The sequence below is a fragment of the Chiloscyllium plagiosum genome, chromosome 30, assembly GCF_004010195.1.
Source record: "Chiloscyllium plagiosum isolate BGI_BamShark_2017 chromosome 30, ASM401019v2, whole genome shotgun sequence".
Taxonomy (NCBI): domain Eukaryota; kingdom Metazoa; phylum Chordata; class Chondrichthyes; order Orectolobiformes; family Hemiscylliidae; genus Chiloscyllium; species Chiloscyllium plagiosum.
In genome coordinates, this window is record NC_057739.1 from 8571895 (window position 1) to 8591536 (window position 19642).

Consider the following 19642-nt stretch of genomic DNA (forward strand, 5'->3'; position numbering starts at 1 on the left):
CTGGGATTGAGTGAATCACTAGAGGAGTATAAAAGCAGTAGGAATATATTTAAGAGGGAAATCAGGAGGGCATGAAGGGGCATGAAATGTCATTGGCAAAGAGGGTTAAGGAGAATCTAAAGAGAATCAACAAAAATATTAAGGGATAAAGAATAACTAGGGAGAGAATAGGGTCTCTTAAACATCAACAAGGCCATCTATCTGAGGAACCAAAGGAGATTGGCGAGATACTAACCAAGTATTTCACACCAGTATTTATTGTGGAGAAGGGCACAGAAGCTAAAGAATTTGGGGAAATAAATGGTGATATCTTGAAAAATACTCATATTATAGAAGAGGAGATGCTGGATGTCTTAAAACACATTAAGGTGGATAAATCCCTGGGACCTGATCAGGTGTATCTATGAACTTTGTAGAAAGCTAGGAAAAAGATTGCTGGGCTCCTTTCTGAGATGTTTGTGTCAGTGATACCTGCAGAACACTGGAGTTTGGCTAACGTGGTGCCACTATTTAAGAAAGATTGTAAGGAAAAACCAGGGAACTGTGGACTGATGAGTCTGATATCAATGGTGCACAAGTTGTTGGAGGGAATCCTGAGGTGCAGGATTTACATATATTTGGAAAGGCAAGGACTAAATTGGGATATTCACTATCACTTTGTGTGTGTGAAGTCATGTCTCACTTAATTGACTGAGTTTTGTTTTTGAAGAAATGACAAAGAAAATTGATAAGAGCAGAGTAGTAGCCCTTGTCAATGTGGACTGCAGGCAAGGTGTTTGACAAGATTCTACCTGGTTAGCAAGGTTAGATCACATGGAATCCAGGGAGAGCTATCCAATTAGATACAAGACTAACTAGAAGCTAAGAGACAGGGTGGTGGTAGAAGATTGTTTTTCGGACTGGAGGCCTGAGACCAGCAATGTGCTGTAATGGTCAGTGCTAAGTCCACATCTTTTTGTCATTTATATAAATGAATTGGATGTGAATATAGCAGGTATGGTTAGTAAATTTTCAGAGGACACCAAAATTGGAGGTGTAGTGGACAGCAAAGAAGGTCTTCCAGGAGTAAAACAGGATCTTGATCAGATAGGCCAGTGAGCCAAGGAGTGGCAGACAGAGTTTAATTCAGACAAATTTGAGGTGTTGCATTTTGGTAAAGGAAATCAAGGCAAGACGTACACACTTAATGGTAGAGCCCTGGGGAGTGTTCTTGAACAAAGGGCCCTAGGGATGTAGATTCGTAGTTCCCTGAAAGTACATTCAGAGGTAGGCAGGGTGTTGAAGTAAGCGTTTGGCACACTGCTCGAAATGTCAGCTCTTCTGCTCCTCAGATGCTACCTGATCGGCTGTATTTTTCCAGCACCACACTTTTTGGCTCTGATCTCCAGTATCTACAGTCCTCACTTGCTCCAAGTGTGGCACGCTTCCCCAGTGCATTGAACATACGAGTTGGGAGGTGCTGTTGTGTCTGTACAGGACATTGGTTAGACCACTTTTTTGGAATACTGCACTCAATTCTGGTCTCCCTGCAATTAAAAAGATATTGTTAAATTTGAAAGGGTTCAGAAAAGATTTACAAGGATGTTGCCAGGATGGGAGATTTGAGCTATTGGGAGAGGATGAATAGGGTGGGGCTGTTTTCCCTGGAATTCCGGAGGCTGAGGGGTGACCTTTGGGAGGTTTATAAAATCACGAGGGACTTGGATAGAGTGAATAGCCAAGGTCTTTCTCCCAAAACTAGAGGGCTTGGGTTTAAGGTGAGAGAAATATTTAATAGTAATCTGAGGGGGAACTATTTTCATGCAGAGGGTGGTGCATGTATGGAACGAGCTGCCAAAGGAAGTAGTCAAGGCTGGTTCACTCATATTGATCTGCATTTCTAACACTGGTAGCAGTAGTCCCTATATTGTCTCCTCTGACTGAATGTTACTCTTTGATGTGCTCCATATCGGAAACGTTATTTTCTTGCCCCCCCCCCCCCCCCACTATTATTTCCAATTGATGTCAGTTTTAATTTTGTGTCACCTCGTTCTCATTTGCTGACGTGCACTTTGTGTTTCCACTCCTGAAGTTGATAAAGTGAAGGTTAAAAGAAAATTGAGAGTTTGGTTCACAGTTGTACGCTTAGAACTTTGTTTTACCCACTCTTTGTTCCTTGCTTAGAATGATCGAAGACTTGGAACTCTCCAATAAGCGACATTCTCTGGTGCAGACACTGTCTGGCGGAATGAAACGCAAACTATCTGTTGCCATTGCATTTGTTGGGGGATCCAAAGCCGTTATTTTGGATGAACCCACAGCTGGAGTTGACCCATACGCTCGGCGAGCGATCTGGGACCTAATCCTGAAGTACAAACAAGGTGAGTAAGTGCTTTATGCTTGTGAACTGAATAGGTCATGTCTGGTTATGATCTGTGTAAGAGCCAAACTGAATGGCAGCAAACTGAAAAGGACAGAAAATAACTTGAGGAAACCAAATCTGGTGTAATTTGGTATGACGCACAGTATTCCCAATGAACAGCAATGGAGGTGGGTGCGCCCCAGTACGCCAATATTTGCATATTCCTTGGTACACCAATACTGCATTAAGCCCTAATACACCAATAGTCTAGGAGACAGTAAGGACTGCAAACACTGGATGCCAGAGTCAGTAGATGTGAAGCTGGAAAAGCAAAGCAGGTCTCACAGCATCCGAGGAGGAGGAAAGTCAGTGTTTCAGGTTAAAACCCTTTCTCGGTCCTGATGAAGGGATTGGCCCAGAACATTGACTTTCCTGCTCCTCAGTTGCTATCTGACTTGCTCTGCTCTTCCAGCTTCACATCTATTGACACCAATATTCTTCTTTAGCACCGGCAAGACAATGGGCAGACTTGAAGGCGAGAATGGCGAGCAGTCCCGGCCTGGGGGCAGATGTCAGTCTGTGCCCACAGGATGATGAATAAGGTGCACTTTGCACAAACCGAGCTACAGCCAGCAGGGGTTCGGCTGAGCTGGAGAGTGCGTGGTGAGACTGGCCAGGAGAACATTGGAATAATCGAATCAAGAGACAATGAAGATATTGATAATGGTTCCATCAGCTCAGTGTGCAAGTGGTACCGTATCCCACAGTATATCAATATTGCTGCAGTTGATGCAGCTTTTCATTTGTCAGTACTTGATTTGGTTTGATTTGGCTTATTATTGTCACATATACCAAGATACAGTGAAAAGTATTGTTCTGCTTGCGACCCAGACAAGTCATAACTTACACAAGCACATCAAGGTAATAGAACAGAATGCAGAATATAGTGTTACAGCTACAGAGGAGGTGCAGAGAAAGTTCAACTCTAATATGTGAGAGATCTGTTCATTAGTCTGATAACCGAGGGGAAGAAGCTGTTTAGATTAGATTAGATTACATTAGATCTTGAAACTGTTGGTACTTTTGTACCTTCTGCTCAGTGGAGGAGAGTATAACCGGGGCGGAAGGGGTCTTTGATTAAGTTGGCTGCTTTCCTGAGCCAGATGGAGTCAACGGAAGAAAGGCTTATTTTCGTGTTGGACTGGGCTGCATTCACAACCCTCTGTAATTTCTTGCCATCTTAGGCAGAGCAGTTGCCATACCAAGCTGTGATGAATCCGAATAGGATGCTTTCTATGGTGCATCTATAAAAATGGGTAAGAGTCACTGTGGACATGCTGAATGTCCTTAACCTTCTGAGGAAGCAGAAGTGTCAGTGTCCTTTCTTGACTGTAGTGTTGATGTGGATGTATTGAATTTCTCAAAAGTGTTTGGGTGGTGCTGCATTTGTCACTGGCCAGGGTGGTGAGAATGTAAAGGGATCCCCTGAAACCAGGAAAAACTGACCTTGGCGGGGGGGGAAAAATTCCAAGCAGAACCCTCAAAAGAAAAATAATTTTGTGCTCTGGTATGAATTTATCGTTTCTCATAATTGCAGGCCGGACAATCCTTCTGTCCACACATTACATGGATGAAGCTGATCTTCTGGGAGATCGCATTGCAATAATCTCACATGGGAAGTTGAAGTGCTGCGGGTCACCTCTGTTCCTCAAAAGCACCTATGGGGACGGCTACAAGCTGACGGTGGTGAAAAAACAGCCCGACTCTCAAACTAGCCCAGGTATGTGACTGAATTCCTCACATGTATATGATTCAAGTCTGCGAGTGAAGGATGAAGGTAGAGACATGTCCTTTTCTTGATGTAGGTTTATTCACAAAATGCATGACTTTGCTTCCTGCTGATTAAGCCAGTGTCAAAGCAGGCTCTCTTTATACTGATATGAAATTCAACAAAGTTCATTAGTAATAGCCCATTAGAGGGATACAGACTTACTTTATAAATTATTTTTCAGGAGTCCATTGAAGCACGTTATCATCGAATCAATAAATTTACTGCAAGTGGAGGCCAGCCAGTGACTTTGGTGCGAGGGTTTGAGGCTGGACAGGCTGCAGTGTAGGGGTTGGGGGGTGACCTGATAGATGTTTATAAAATAACAAGGCGTATAGATAAGGTGAATGGAAGGAGTCTTTTCCCTAAGTTGGGGGATTTCAAGACTAGTTTGAAGGTGAAAGGAAAAAGATTTTAAGACGACGTGAGGAACAATTTCTTGTGAACTTCCAGAGGAAGTGGTGGATGTGGGTACAGTTACAAAATTTAAAAGAAATTTAGTCGAGCATATGAATAAGAAATGTTTAAAGGAATATGAGCCAGTTGCAGGCATGTGGGATTATGATTGGCATGAACTAATTGGACCAAAAGGTCTGATTCCGTGCTGTATGACTATAATTGTGACTCTACTCTGCCTTTCGTTGTAATCCTACACATTGTTTCTATTGAAATGATCATCTACTGTTCCCTTTAATGCCTCAACTGAACTCATCTCCACCATACTTCTAGGCAGTGCATTCCAAATTCTACCTACTTGCTGCATGAACTACATTTTCTCCCCATTTCACATTTGATTGTTTTACAAAGCACTTTACAAATTGTGCCCTCTTTCTCAAGCAGGAACGGTTTCTCCCCCATGCCCCTTATGCCACCATTCTTTGACTCACATCCTGATCACCAATTCCATAAATACTTAATTTACCCCTACCATCCCTCAAAAACTAGAGTTGGCCTGTATATGAGGTATGTAAAAAAAAAACAAAGATTTTTCTTTGTCTACAAGTTAAAATACAGCTGTAATTATTATCAACCTTGTGAGATGTGGGAAGTAATACATAAACCAAGGTATCAACATTACATCCTCCATGTTGGGGCCTCAAATTCCAATGAGCATCACAAGATACATTTTATGTCATTTCCTGTATGATCTGATTAGTGCTATTTTAAAGCAACCACTTCCAGTCTCTCCCTATGCCTGACCTTTGATCTGTGGCCTCTTTTCTCCTTGCTGACTGTCTAACTTTGGGTCTCTTCCCCCTCCCAGACTCTCCAACCCATGCACTCTTCCCTCTCTCCGACTTCTGACTACCCCCCCTTAATTTCACTCTCCCACTTGTCGCCCGAATCTAGGCATTTGGCTAAGCACTTAAAAGTACTGTAATGTTGAATTTTTAACTTTCTATTAATTTTTCTACTTTATACCCAAGAAGTTGTACCTTGGTACATTTGTACCCAAGATGGTACCAGGAATGGTGACTCGGTACACTTTTCACTATACTCTTATCCCTGTACTTGAGTACACATGACAATGAAATCTAATTCTAATTCTCTCTGTCCCCCTGGACCACCCTCTCACTGCTTACCTCTTTGGAACCTATGTTCCCAGAGTTGCAGAAGAGCTGAACTGTTCCTGTCAATGTTTACCTTTTAAATACAACTTTCAAAATTTCTCTTCCTGCTTCTTTCCACTGAACAGCAAGGATTCTCGAGGGGAAAGTGGTGAGTTGCAGCATTTTGAAGAAATGGCTTTAACATTGTAGGAACTTAGCAATGCAATGTCTTTCAACTTCCAGATTATAATGATCTAATTTTTAATTTCTGATCAGGAAGGTTCTATAGAACCTTACTCCAGTTTTGAACATTGATGCACTTGAAATCATGAACACATTCCAGTAACAACATGATGTCCACAAGATTTGTAATGTATTAGATGTTTGTTCTCCACTTTATATCTTTTAGATTCAGGACAGGATCTCAGCCCTTCCTCTGGCTCTTCCTGTTTGGAGACCAAGGTCAGCCAGTTTATTAAGAAGTATGTCGTGTCCACCATCCTTGTCTCGGACACCAACACGGAGATTTCTTACATCCTGCCATCAGAAGCTGTGAAGAAAGGATGCTTTGAAAGGCTTTTCCAGGTGATGATGACTCCTGAAATATGCTCCACCTTATCATTGTTACTGTAGTTGTCATTGTAGAGAACACTTGGTTTATGTACTTTCCTGAACTGGCACTTACTACATGGGGAGGGTGTGACAGGAATTTTCCAGGCCATTTGCTTTGCCTTGCCCCATTTTTTAAAATTCATACACAGAATGAACGCATCACTGGTGAGACCAGCATTTGTTGACAACTCTTAATTGCTGCTGAGCTGTTATCTTGGATACAAGTGAGTGGCTTGCTGGGTCATTCCACAAAGTAAGAAAGAGGCAACCACACTGCTAAGAAGTTTGTGAGAAGATTGTAATATACTGGCCACTGCAGCGGACAGCTGGAACTGACAACCGGAAGCGGCAGATTCAAACCACTACAAATGCCAGAGGAAAGATCACAGAAGCGCTTCACAGGAGGCTCCCTAGCACTGAGGATGTCACCTAGACAGGGGACGAAACGTCTGCAACACAAATTCCCAGCTCGGCGAACAGAACCACAACAAACACTGCTAAGAGTTTGGAGTCAGAGGAACATTGGTGCACTAATAGCTCTTCAGCTCTTTGACTGATTCCATCATTCAACAAAATAATAATACATGTGGCTGTGATCTCCACTCTTTGTATGCCGTAATCCTTAGCTTCCTTGGTCTATCAACAATCTGTCCAAATCGGCCTTGATTCAACCTAAAGATCCAGCCTCCTTTATCTTCTGGGGACAAGAAATGGTGGCACTCAGAGAAACAGTAATCTCTTCATCTCTGGATTGAAAGGGAAACCCTTTATATTAAACGGTTGCTCCTAGTTACAGTCTCTTCGACATTTTTTGGATGTCCACCCAATCAAAATTTTGATATGTTCCAATAAGATCACCTCTCACTCTCCTAAGAGGGTATTTTTAAATTTTCCGTATAACCTAAGCCCTTTGTCCCAGGAATGACTCATCTTTTGCTTCCAAAACAGTTATAGCCTTTTTTTTCAAATAGGACCAAAACTGTACACAGTGCCCCGAATGTTGGAGGGATATGGGCCAGGAGCAAGTAGGTAGGAATATCTCAGTTTGGGATTACGTTCAACATGGACTGGTTGGACCAAAGAGTCTGTTTCTGTACTGTATGACTCTCTGTGGTCTCACGAATGCCCTGTTTGGTTGCAGTGAAAACCTTCTGTGTTCTTATTTTCCTACAATAAACTACATCATGGTGAGGACAGCAGATGCCCTTCTCTAAATGATTGTTACCTATATATGTGTACTGTCTACAAGGTACAGTGCAGAAATTCACCAGGCATCCTCAGAAAGGACCTTCCAAACCCACCACCACTTCCATCTAGAAAGATGAAGGCAACAGATACATGGGATCATCATCATCTTCAGATTCCCCTCCAAGCCATTCACCATCCTGATTTGGAAATATATCGCCATTCCTGCACTGTTGCTGGGTCAAAATCTGGAATTCCCTCCCTAATGACATTGTTGTAAGCCTACAGCAGATGGATTGCAGTTGCTCAAGAAGGCAGCTTACCCCCACCTTCTCAATGGCAAGTAGGGATGGACAATAAATGCTGGCCAGCCCGTGACGTCCACATCCCACAAATGAATTTTTTTAAAAAGATGAGTTTTTACAACAGTTTGATAGACTCATGACCATGACTGCTGACATTTTTTTTTTAAATTCCAGATATCTTAAATCAATTGAATTTAAAATTTTCCACAGCCATGGCAGAATTTTAACTTAAAAATATCTCAGTCATCTGAGATATGACAGTACAGATCTAGTAATATGACACCCATTTGGACTAGATGTTGGCTACAGGTCACTATTTAAATAGACCGTTAGCTGTGGTCACTGTTCAATGGATTCTGCAATGTACTGTTCAAATAGACTCTGTTTGCTGCCATGCACTGTAGTGTCTCTGTGATCTGTTGCAGTAATACTAAACTCATGTATCATTCTGGACTTCTCCATCTGTTGGAACTTGAATCTAATTTTTATCAGTACAAACTTGAGTCACCTAAGAACATCAGATGAACAAGATATAAAGTGGTCACACACTAAATCAAAGATCAATAGGCTGGAGGGCAAATCTAACAGGACTAATATGTTTGTGTTCCTTCCATTTTGTTCATTGATGTGCTCCAGTAGCACAGCATGTTGAAGAGGTGAGGTCAGACATACACTGATGATATCTTGTTTATACATTCTGATACAGTGGACTTCTCTGGACCTGTATGGGATGTTACCTCTTGTATCTCAGGAGCACTATTATTTTAGAACAAGATGGCTGACTAAATTGAAATGATGGTTTTCCTTGTTAGGCCCTGGATCTGAACCTGGAGGAACTGAATTTGACTAGTTTCGGTTTGATGGACACCACACTGGAGGAGGTGTTTCTGAAGGTTTCTGAAGAAGACCAGTCATTGGAGAACAGTGACATAGGTAAATATGAAAGAACAAATGTGAAACATTTCTCATTGATTGATGTATTACATTTAATCTCTTTCTGGTAATAACAGTTACATGGCACCTGTTGAAGCAAAAATAATTGCAAGTAGCCTGATGACTTCCAAATTTAATCTACAAGAACCACTTCCACTTATCGATCATCTTCCCTTAAGAAAAATGTTCCTAGGTGCTATGCAGGGGGCAGTCCAGCCTTGACCATATGTAAGACCAGCTTTAATTTTGTTTTAATCCTGTATACTTTCTCCTTGCCTCCATCATCTTGATGATGGTGACATAGGTGTTAATTTGTTCGCAGTTAGCCTGAGGTTTTACCAGACAGAGAGAAAATGCTCTGAGAGTCCCCAATCTAAGTGACCCGTCCCAGAAATGCCCTGCCATTTTTGCAAGGAGAAGAAGGAAACAGGAGTAGGTTATGTTTTTCACATCCATGGTTCATGGGCAGCTGCACGTGTTAAAAGTGCAGCTGCATTCGGTCAATTCAGTTCTAATATTTGAGAGCGGGAAGTCTAAAACACATGTGTATTTTAGACCTAGCAGGGGAAGGTCCAAACATGCCCAAGTTCTTCAGAGAAGTCAAAAAGTTTTTTGGAGAGGTAAGGTACTCTTTTTTGAATATTGCCTTAGGACTCCTTTGGGTGAGATTATCATAGAATCCCTACACTGAGTTTGCACTGAGTCTCCAAAAAGCATCCTACCCAGACCTGAACCCCCAGTCCCATAACCCCACACTCCCCATGGCTAATCTACCTAACGTGGACATCCTTGGACACTACAGGGCAATTTAGCATGGCCAATCCATCCGACCTGCACGTCTTTAGACTGTGGGAGGAAACTAGAGCACCAGTGGAAACCCAGACAGATACAGGGAGAATTTGCAAACTCCACTCAAAAGGTCACCCAATACTAGATTCGAACCCATTTCCCTGGCACTGAGAGTCTAATCACTGTGCCCATGTGCCTTCCTTTATATACCCTTTAAGATGATTAAAAGTCAACATAATTCTGCATAAAATGTACAGAAACTCATTGGAGTTGGGTATCAGAGTAATGAATTATTTGGTCTGAGACTTGACTGTTGTACCACACATAACTCTGGGTTTGAAGGTTGCAAGTGCTAAGTCCACACCAGAGACATAGGCACAGAATCTAAGCTGGGAGTTCAGTAAGAGGGAATGCTACATTGTGAGCAGCACTGTCTTTCAGATGAAAGGTTGCATGTGTCCTCTCTAGCACACACAAAAATTGTGAAGAGAAACAGGGATCATTTTCTTTGTGTTTGGTACATTTATCCCTCACTTTAAAAGTTGTTACCTGGCCACTCCCCTTACCACTGTTTGAGAGGCCTTAACGAGTGCAATTGTGACCTTGTGTCACTATGACCCAAGAATAGTTGATCCCCTCTTGCACACCACCCCCTCAAAAAAAATGGCAATAAGTCACAAAAACAAGATTAAATCGTAATAAAGCTACATATCAAGTGAAAATATTTGTCTGAAAAAAATACAATGTTTCCCTTTGTTTCTTGAAGATGACAAAGATTCAGGGAAAGAAGCCTTGCAGACACCACATACGGAGAATAAAAATGGTCGCCTCAAAGACACCCATCCACAAGAAGGTACAAACAATCTGAAAGTGAACATGAGCAATTTGGTCACCTGTGCAAGGCTAAGCCAATCCCAGTCCTCTGTGCACTCCTCCTCTTCTGTTGGTTCTGTCCGAGGTGATGAAATGGGTGGTTATTCCGAATTCTACGGAGACTACTCGCCGCTGTTTGATAACCTGAATGATGCAGACAACCTCAGTTTACAAGGTATGGCAAAAGCCAACGTTGAGATCAGAACCATGTTTTCTATATTTAAAGAGGTAGGAATTGGTCGATGGGGAGAAGGGGCATCAGTGTGCGTTGTTAACCGTATGGATTGAATAGTTAACTGTTTCATTGTTTCACTTCTGATGACAGTACACCATTTTTTTTTTTGTAGAATTGTTGAATCAGGGCCACAGGTATGGTGAACTTAATCCATTTTTAGTTTTCTGATTGTGAAGAGTACCTCTACCAAATGGTCCATTGCTCCGGAGTGGCCAGTGCATGATATGACTCCAGTTAGATAGTGCACCCAGCTCTTTGTCATCACCATCAGCTCGAGGAATGGACAACAGCAGTCCCATATTCTGGGGATAAATAAAAAGTTACATACTCGCAGTGAACGATTGAGCATATCGTTTTAACCCATAAATGTATTTGCATACATTTCAATGCACTATTTTTGACTTAGGAAAAATGCAACCCTCAGAGGAGTTGGGCGTAATTCAATTTTTAAAAAAAAAAAAATTCCCTGTCAAAGAGTTGAAGAAGAACAAGCTCACAGACCTTTGCTATGGGAAGATGTTATGTTGAATCGCCCAAGAAACAAAATGTGGATGGATTCAGAATCTCATGCCATTGATGTTGGTTGCCTCATATTTCCACGTGGATTTTGCAAGTTAATGTATTTTTTAGTTGGCGGTCATACAAACATATAAATCAGGAGAAGGCCATTCAGCCCCTTAGATTGCACTATTCAATAAGTTCATGACTGATCTGAGTGTAACCTCAAATCCATATTCCTGCCTACCCTGATAACCTTTCACTCCTATACGTCGCAAGAATCTATCAACTTCAGCCGTAAAAATATTCAAGGGCTCAGCTTCCACACCTGTACGCAAAGTCGTTCCAAAGACAAAAGACGCTCTGAGAAGAAGTTTTGCCTCGCCTCGGTGTTAAGTGGATCATACCTGATTTTTAAACAATAGTCCCTTGTTCTAGATTCTCCCATAAGTGGAATCGTCTCCTCCATATCTATCCTCCATATCAGGATCCTTTAGCGTCTTATGATTAGGTTAGATTCCCTACAGTGTGGAAACAGGCCTTTCAGCCCAGCGTGTCCACACCGACCCTCCAAAGAGTAACCCACCCAGACCCATTTCCCCGACATTTACCCCTGACTAACGGACTTAAACTATGGGCAATTTAGCATGGCCAATTCGCCTGACCTGCACATTTGTGCATTGTGGGAGGAAACCAGAGCACCCTGAGGAAACCCACACAAACACAGGGAGAATATGCAAACTCCACACAGGCCTGAGGCGGGAATCGAACCTGGGTCCCTGGCGCTGTGAGGCAGCAGTGCTAACCGCTGAGCCACCGTGCCACCACCTTATGTTTCAATCAAGTCACCTCTTACTCAAGTCGACTCTGACTTTTCCAAACTCCAGTGGGTACAAGTCCAGCTGGCCAGTCTTCCCTCATAAGGCAACCTACCCATTCCAGATATTTACTTGGCCAACCTTTTGTGAACTGCCTCCAAAGTTATTGCAGCCGGCCTCAAATAGGACGATCAATACTATGCACCAAATAGCTTCCGGAATCCTCTAAGGTTCAATGTGACTGCCCTATCTCTAACTGATGCATTACGAATAGCTTGCTCTGCTATTCAATATGATCGTGACTCATCAGTTTATGATTCCAATTCCAGTTCCCATGACCCCAATAACCTTTATTTCCCATACCTAGCAAGAAGCTATCCACCTCTCCCTTAAAAAAGTTCAATGAACCCACCTTCGTCGCCTTGCAGATTAGAGAGTTCCATACTTGCACAATCTTAAGAGGGAAAATAAATTCTTCTCCTGTTCCTTTTTGAAAAAACTGCCACCTAGTTCTAGAAGAGACTGCTGAGTAATAGTACTGCTGTCAATATTACAGTCTCCTGCGTGGTGAGGATGGAAGCTAATTTGCTGCTTTTTGAGTTATTTTGCAGTTCTGCTTTACATAATCTGACAGCACAGAAGGAGGTCATTGTGCCTGTTCCAACCCTGTGACAGAACCAACCAATTAGCCACACTCCACTGCTGTATTCCCTTGGCCCAGCAATCTCTTTTCATCCTCAAGCAGATATCCTGTCTAATTGTTTTGGATGTTTCCTCATCTGTAACCTGTCAGAAATGGCCAATATTTTCATTGGAGTCTGTCGGTGAACCACTCAGAGTAACCTTTGGGCAGTCCGACGTGGGACAACTTGCTAAGTGAGCCCACTCTCCTTGTTAACACCAACAACAGTACAACTAAATTTTGGGGACCTTTCCAACAATTTTACTCAGTTCCTGCACCCCCTATATGAATGGAATAAGTGATACAGTAGTGAAATGTAATGAAGTGGTCACTGTTAAAATTGGCTTCAATTATATTGAAGTGCTTTTTTCCAATAAAACCAGTGCCTACACTGGAGGATAGCCTTCTGTTCAATTCAGAAATCCATTATACTGTGTGGCCTGTTGGCTTCCTATTCTTGGCAATGCTCTGCATCAGAGTTGGCATCTGCATGCAAAATGTTACACTGTGTAATTATTGTCTCATTATATTTATAAAAGCCCATTCTGTGGAGATTGACTGCACAAAATTTACAGCAAGTGGAACACTGATTTTACCATTCCCGTTTCATTACCTTTTCTATTTGGGCTGCAGAAATGTATTTTTATTCTGATTTCCTTCAGCTGATGACATTTAAGCATTCTAAATGAGGCATTAGTAAATGTTGAGACTGGTAGCATTTAGAAAGGAAATTTGCTCGATCGGCATTGTGTCAACACAGAGTTGGGTGTAAACTCACCACTGTGTTTCATCAAAGGGGTAATCTCACAACGGTAATGCAACCATGTTTCTAAACCGACGCGGTTCAGAGCTGAAAAACCAATGCAGATTTCTGAGGAAGGGAGTGATAGGTAGGCAGAACTTAGTGCGGTGCGATTAGACACAAACTGCAGAGTTCTGGAGAAGTTCTGAGACCATGGGCATTGTGAAGGCCTTTGAAAGCCAGTGAAGGTAATGTTTGAATCAGCAAACTCAAATCAAAGAATTTCAGCAGTAAAAGGAGTGGACACACACTGGCATTCATACAGAATTTTGAAGCTGTAAAACTACGAGGATTGATCAATAGTCACATTCAGCTAAAAGCCCCGGATAGATTCCCAGCATGTTGACCTTTTTCAAGGAATAATCGGGGATTTAAGAAGGAGTCTATGGTTTAAGGAAGCATTGAGGAAAAGCTGATAAATGAATAATGATTTTTGTCACTTTTATTCGCTGAACGATTCTGCTTCTCTTTTAACTGTGTTATAATGTTTGGCGACTTGCGAACATTGGATTGAAAGTAGAATTTGTGCACACACAGTTCTGGATAACTGAAAGTGTGTTTATGTCATTTGTTTCATCATGAAATATTACAGTGCCACACAAAACTCTCTCAAAATGCCTGTGATGCCCCAAACCAAACACCCTCACCACTAGGAATATTTGGGCCCTCACAACATTGCAATTATTTCTGATGAACAAGCGACAGAAGAGAGAAGCTCTGAAGAAGCTTAATACCAGATTGAAAATATTACTTCTGCTTCTCTCTCCACAGTTGCTGTCAGAGTTGGTGAGTTTCTTCAGCACGTTCTGTTTTTATTTCAGATCTCTAGTATTTATCTGAGAGAAGGACTCTCTCTCCTTTTCACATTAATTTACATCCATTTTACATTTCATTTATTTTTTTCCTCCGCCATTAACAACCCCTTTATCTTTGCATTGGTCTCTTGACCATCTGCCATCTGCCCTCTTGCTTACTAGAAAAAGGAAGTATTTTCCAATGCCTTTCAGTTCTGAAGGAAAATTATGTCAGACTCAAAATCTGTTTCTGTCTCTGCAGATGCTGCCAGACCTGCTGAATTTCTCCAGCTTTCTGAGTTTGTTTCAGATTTCCAGCATCCCCACAGTGTTTTGCTTTTTTTTAATCTTGTATAACAGTGACATTTTCATTTCTTCTGAGACAAGAGTTCCCATCACAGGGTTTCTACATTGCTGAAACATGGTTCAGTATAAACATAACCATGCTTTTAGCATTTATTACCAGAAGAAGCTGGTTTCACATGTAAACCAAAGTTCTTGTCACATTGCCTTGTGAAATGTTCAAGAATCTGATGAGGTGAAAGATTTTGAGCCGCATTTTATCATGGACTCCATGCTGGAACCAAATTGGGGTTCCCAAGTCTGTACTTGCTGGAAGTGGAATGCCCCTTGGTACAATTTTGTTTTAAAGAAAATCATTCATGGGATGAGGGCATCCTTGGCTCGGCCAGCATTTTTTGCCCATCCTGAGTTGCCCAGAGGGCATTTAAGAGTCAACCACATTGCTATGAGTCTGGAGTCACATGTAGACCAGACCAGGTAAGGATGACAGCTTCCCTCCCTAAAGGGGATTAGTGAACCAGATGGGTTTTTCCTGCCAATTGACAATGGATTCATAGTAATCATTAGACCCTTAATTTTTATTTTAAAACCTGGAATTAAAGTTCCACCATCAGCCATGGCAGGATATGAACCTGGGTCCCCAGAACAGTACCTGGGTCTCTGGATTAACAGTCCAGCGATAATCTACCCGAGACGGACTCGAAATTGACCACCACCACCTCCCGTGCTAAGCGGCCAATTAATGACACTGGCTGGGCTCTCGATGCTACACTCACGATCAGGAGGCACACTCAGAATGGGATAATAAACTATTATTTTATCGGGGGGGTAAGGCCAAAAACCCTTCAGAAGGGTCTGTTTCCATGCTGTATGACTGTGAGAGGAGTCCCCTCTCCATAGATAGTTGCGTCATTGACGTGATCTTTGATGCCCGTGGCTAGCTCCTTAGGGGCCTGGATCCTCTGTCCCCTGAGCACTCCCACCAAGATCACGATGGAGAAGCCATTTCTATTATGCCAGCAGCCTGCTCTTGTGGTTCTGGGGCTGTTGCGTCATCAACAAAATGTGACCAAAGTCAGAAAATGGCCCCTTAATGGCACTCTGTTTCGTTAATTGGTGTTCCACCTCTGAGATGCTGGCTGTTGAATTGCTTTTCTGGCCACTCCTGGGAGATGGTCCCAGTGTTGAGAGTACTTTGGAAGGCATTCCTAGTGCTATTTCACGCCCCCCACCCCCAACAGTTTTCCAATCGACATGCCACCAAGCGGTCAGGAGAATTCTGTCTTTTGCCTCATTTTATGTCTAGACAGTAGCACCTGTGAAAAGTGTTTTGTGTTCTGAAAAGATTTTAGTGAAGTTATGAACACTTGTGTCTATACTTTGTCGATTCATTTAAGCAGCCGCAACCTATACACAAAAGCAAAATACCACGGCCACTGGGCATTCAAACTTACAACAGAAAGTGATGGAACTGATCAGAGGCAGCATCCAAGGAACACACAGCAGAGTTAATGTTCCAGGTCAATGACCTTCTATTAAAACAAATGATATTGTGTTGTAGGCACAATTACATTGTCACAGCTTCATCACAAACCTTATTCACTTAGATGAATCATTGACCATTGGATTAAGTAAGAAAGAGACTGTGTACAGAGATTTAATTTTCTTGAACATTAGTTTTTTTTAAATCAAATATTTATTCAATTGGGCTTGACTGTACTGTTTAGTTAAACTTGTCTTGATGAACTATCTTTTAGTTTCTCGGATGCAATATTAGTGTACTGACTCCCTTTTAGGAAATGTATAATGTACTAAGTGAGTGAATTCTTCCTAAATATCAAATAAGAAGGTAGACAATGAAAGCATTCACTAGTTTTGATATACCCTTGGCATATGGACATCAGTGAGGATGCCTAATTGTGCTCGAGAAAGTGATGGTGAACTGTCTTGAACTGCTGCAGTCCTCTGATGTTGGTACACCCACATTACTGTTAGGGAGAGAATTCCAGGATGACGGAATGACAATTCTTTCATTCTAAAATTGAAATAATGCACGTCTTGGAGGGGACCCTGCAGGTTGGTCATGCTCCATTGGACCTAATGCCTTATTTGTACTAATGATGTGGAGGTGCCGGTGTTGCACTGGGGTGGACAAAGTTAGAAATCACAAAACACCAGGTTATAGTCCAACAGGTTTATTTGGAGGCACTAGCTTTCGGAGCGCTGCTTCTTCGTCAGGTGTTGTGTGATTGCTAACTTCCACTAAGCAATAGAACTGCAGGTTTGGAACATGCTGTTGATAAGATTGTGATGAATTGATGTATTGGAGGTGTAAATAGTATACATTGCTGCCACTGTGTATGTCAGGGTAAAGGAAGTGAATAATGAAGGTGGAGTCAATCAAGTGGATTCTTTTGTCTGGCTGATGCTTCTTGAATGTTGTTGGAGCTGCACTCCTCCAGACAAGTGTGGAATGTTCCACTGCACTCTTGTCTTGTACCTCATAGCTGCTGGACAGGATTTCGTAAATCAAGAGGTGAATTACTGGCTGCAGAGTTCACACCTTCTGACCTGCTCTTGTAGCGACAGTATTTATATATGGAATTTCCAGTTCAGTTTCTGATAAATAGTGAGCCCAGGATCTTGATGGTGTGGGATTTGCCAATGCTAAATTGATCTTCAAATGCAGATGGTTAGACACTCTCTTGTTAAAAATGGTAACTGCCTAGCATTTGTGCAATGCAAATCTTATCAACACAAGCTTCTTCTTTATTATGTTCCTGAGCTTGAATGTTGTCCAGGTGCTTGGAAAGACTATTTCATTTGTTGAAACGATGGTTGGGCCTAGGGCCCTTCCCCTGACGAATTCTGTACTGATGTCCTGTGTTCGATATGATTGGTGTCACACAACCACTACCTTTTTCCAGTTCTTATAAATGGTTATGGACCTGAAACTTGAAGTGTATTTCTCTCTCAGATGTTGCCTTGATGTTGAAGCTTCAGAATTTTCTGTGTTTATTTTGGATTTTCAATCTGTACTGTTTTGCTTATGTATCATTGCCATCTTCTTTCATGTGAAGTATGACTTCTGGCAATGGGAAGCTCTCCCCTGATTCCCATTGACTGCAGTTTTAGTAGACTCTTTGGTGCATTTTGGTCAGATGCTGCCTTAATGACAAGATATTCACCCTCTGTCCCTGACCCCAAAATGAGATAGTGATTTCTGAGTGGCCCTGGCTAAACCCAAACAGAATATCAGTGAACAGGTTATTTGTAAGTAAATGCTATTTGATTACGTTAACCAATGACATCACGTAACACAAATGTTAGCGTTTAACTAGTCAACAATCCAGGTTAATTTACAGAATTTATAATTAATGTTACAAAATCAGTTTAGTAATGTCACAGCACTGATAAATTTGTGCTAGACTCAACTTTCAATACTAGAATGCTGTAGGGGGTTCTCTCTCTCTCATTCCTTTCTCTTTGTCTCTCTGTTTATCTCTCTTTATTTCTCTCCCTTTTCAGTAAGGACAAGAATGGAATTTGTTCTTTCTCAAAACTGCATTTTTTTAAATATATCTTTTGGCTTTCAACTTAAGCTGCTTTATGTTTTTGTTCGCTGCATCTGAATGACCGACATTGAAGGGTTTCATCCTTTTAAGTGTCAGTCACCCACAACACACATTTCAGGAATTATAATGACCAGAGCTGACTGCTATAACATAACAGCTCGTATTGAGAAAGGAATTAAACACCTCCAGGTAAAAGTGGGGCAATCTCTTGACATGCTAACTGTAATTTAATGCCCTGACAACTTGGGTGTCTCACTGTCTGAGAAACTCTGTCTCACCAAAGCAGCCAGCACCTTCAGCATCAGCTACTTCTGTTTCCTGGAGTTCAGCCTGAAAACTTCCATCCCTAAGGATGTTGTGATGCAAGAATTGGTTTTGTTGAAAGATGGGACATCAGGTTTACCACTCAGCCAAGGTTGGACAGGATGCAAACTGGTAAACAGTTTGCTCAGCATGTTTATGGAGTTTGTGGCATGTGAGATGTCTTTGGCCCAATTAATGTTGAACTGGAGGCTCTGCCAGGTTTTAAAGCTGGCAAGCTGGAGAGAGTCAGAGCTTGAGAAAAGCATTGGAGAAAGAGAGCTGGCTGTGCTTTCATTGCATGTCCCCAGTTTCTTGAGTGAAAGCATGTGATTAAGGAAGAATGGGGAGAAAAGGGAGTTCACTGGTGTTACATTCAGACAGTTAATAATAGAAACACATGCAGGTGTTTCCACAAGCTGAATGTGAAGTCTTGTTCCAGAATTGAAGTAGGTAATGTGCTGAATCATTCCACTGGTCACTTTTGTTAATAAATGGCATTAGATGGAGTGCAGTTGGATGTCAATTGTGTTCATCAGCACATTGAGCCAAACTTTAAAGGATTATATACACATGAATGAATGACCCACAGCTTGCTAGGTGCTTGATGCATCTGTAAGTCAACAGAATATGTTTGTCCTGTGAAGAAAGTGAGGACTGCAGATGGTGGAGATCAGAGTCGAGAGTGTGGTGCTGGGAAAGCACAGCCGGTTTGGCAGCATCCGAGGAGCAGGAGAATTGACGTTTCGGCCATATGCCCTTCATCAGGAATCTTGATGAAGAGCTTATGCCCGAAACATTGATTCTCCTGCTCCTCGGATGCTGCCTGACCGGCTGTGCTTTTCCAGCACCACACTCTCGACTATGTTCATCCTGTGTCAATTCCCAGCCACAATTAAAGACACCTCAGTCATGGCTGGTTTCCATTGAAGGTGAGGGAATTCCTGTAAGACTTGAGATGTTATTCCATGTCTAACCTGAAAGTGTGTTTGGTTCCAGAAATAAAATTATATCTGCTTCACTTCCCTTCCAGGAAATAGTTACTTTTTTTTTTTCCCCCATTGTGCTCTGAAGACCCAAAACCTAAAGTTGCCCTAATGACAGACAGTTATGTTGGTCCTGTCCTGGTGTTTTCCCCCTTTCATCATGTGCTTATTTCAAGTTCTCTCTCACAAGTTATATCAATACAGTTCGTCTGAGTGTGGGAGAATGACTTATT

The 19642-nt window shown here is 41.9% G+C and overlaps 1 protein-coding gene across 5 annotated transcripts in view; it reads left to right on the forward strand.

Moving 5' to 3' along the window:
• The window catches only part of abca2 (ATP-binding cassette, sub-family A (ABC1), member 2), a 460895-nt gene that overhangs the window by 323712 nt on the left and 117541 nt on the right, over positions 1-19642 (forward strand). For 3 of the 5 annotated variants that reach the window (XM_043719911.1, XM_043719912.1, XM_043719913.1), the window contains 5 exons: positions 2164-2360; positions 3939-4121; positions 6129-6304; positions 8634-8754; positions 10310-10591. In XM_043719911.1, coding sequence (XP_043575846.1) covers positions 2164-2360; positions 3939-4121; positions 6129-6304; positions 8634-8754; positions 10310-10591 — 959 coding nt within the window. The remainder of the gene's footprint in view (positions 1-2163; positions 2361-3938; positions 4122-6128; positions 6305-8633; positions 8755-10309; positions 10592-19642) is intronic. The other 2 variants (XM_043719914.1, XM_043719915.1) reach the window with 1 other exon arrangement.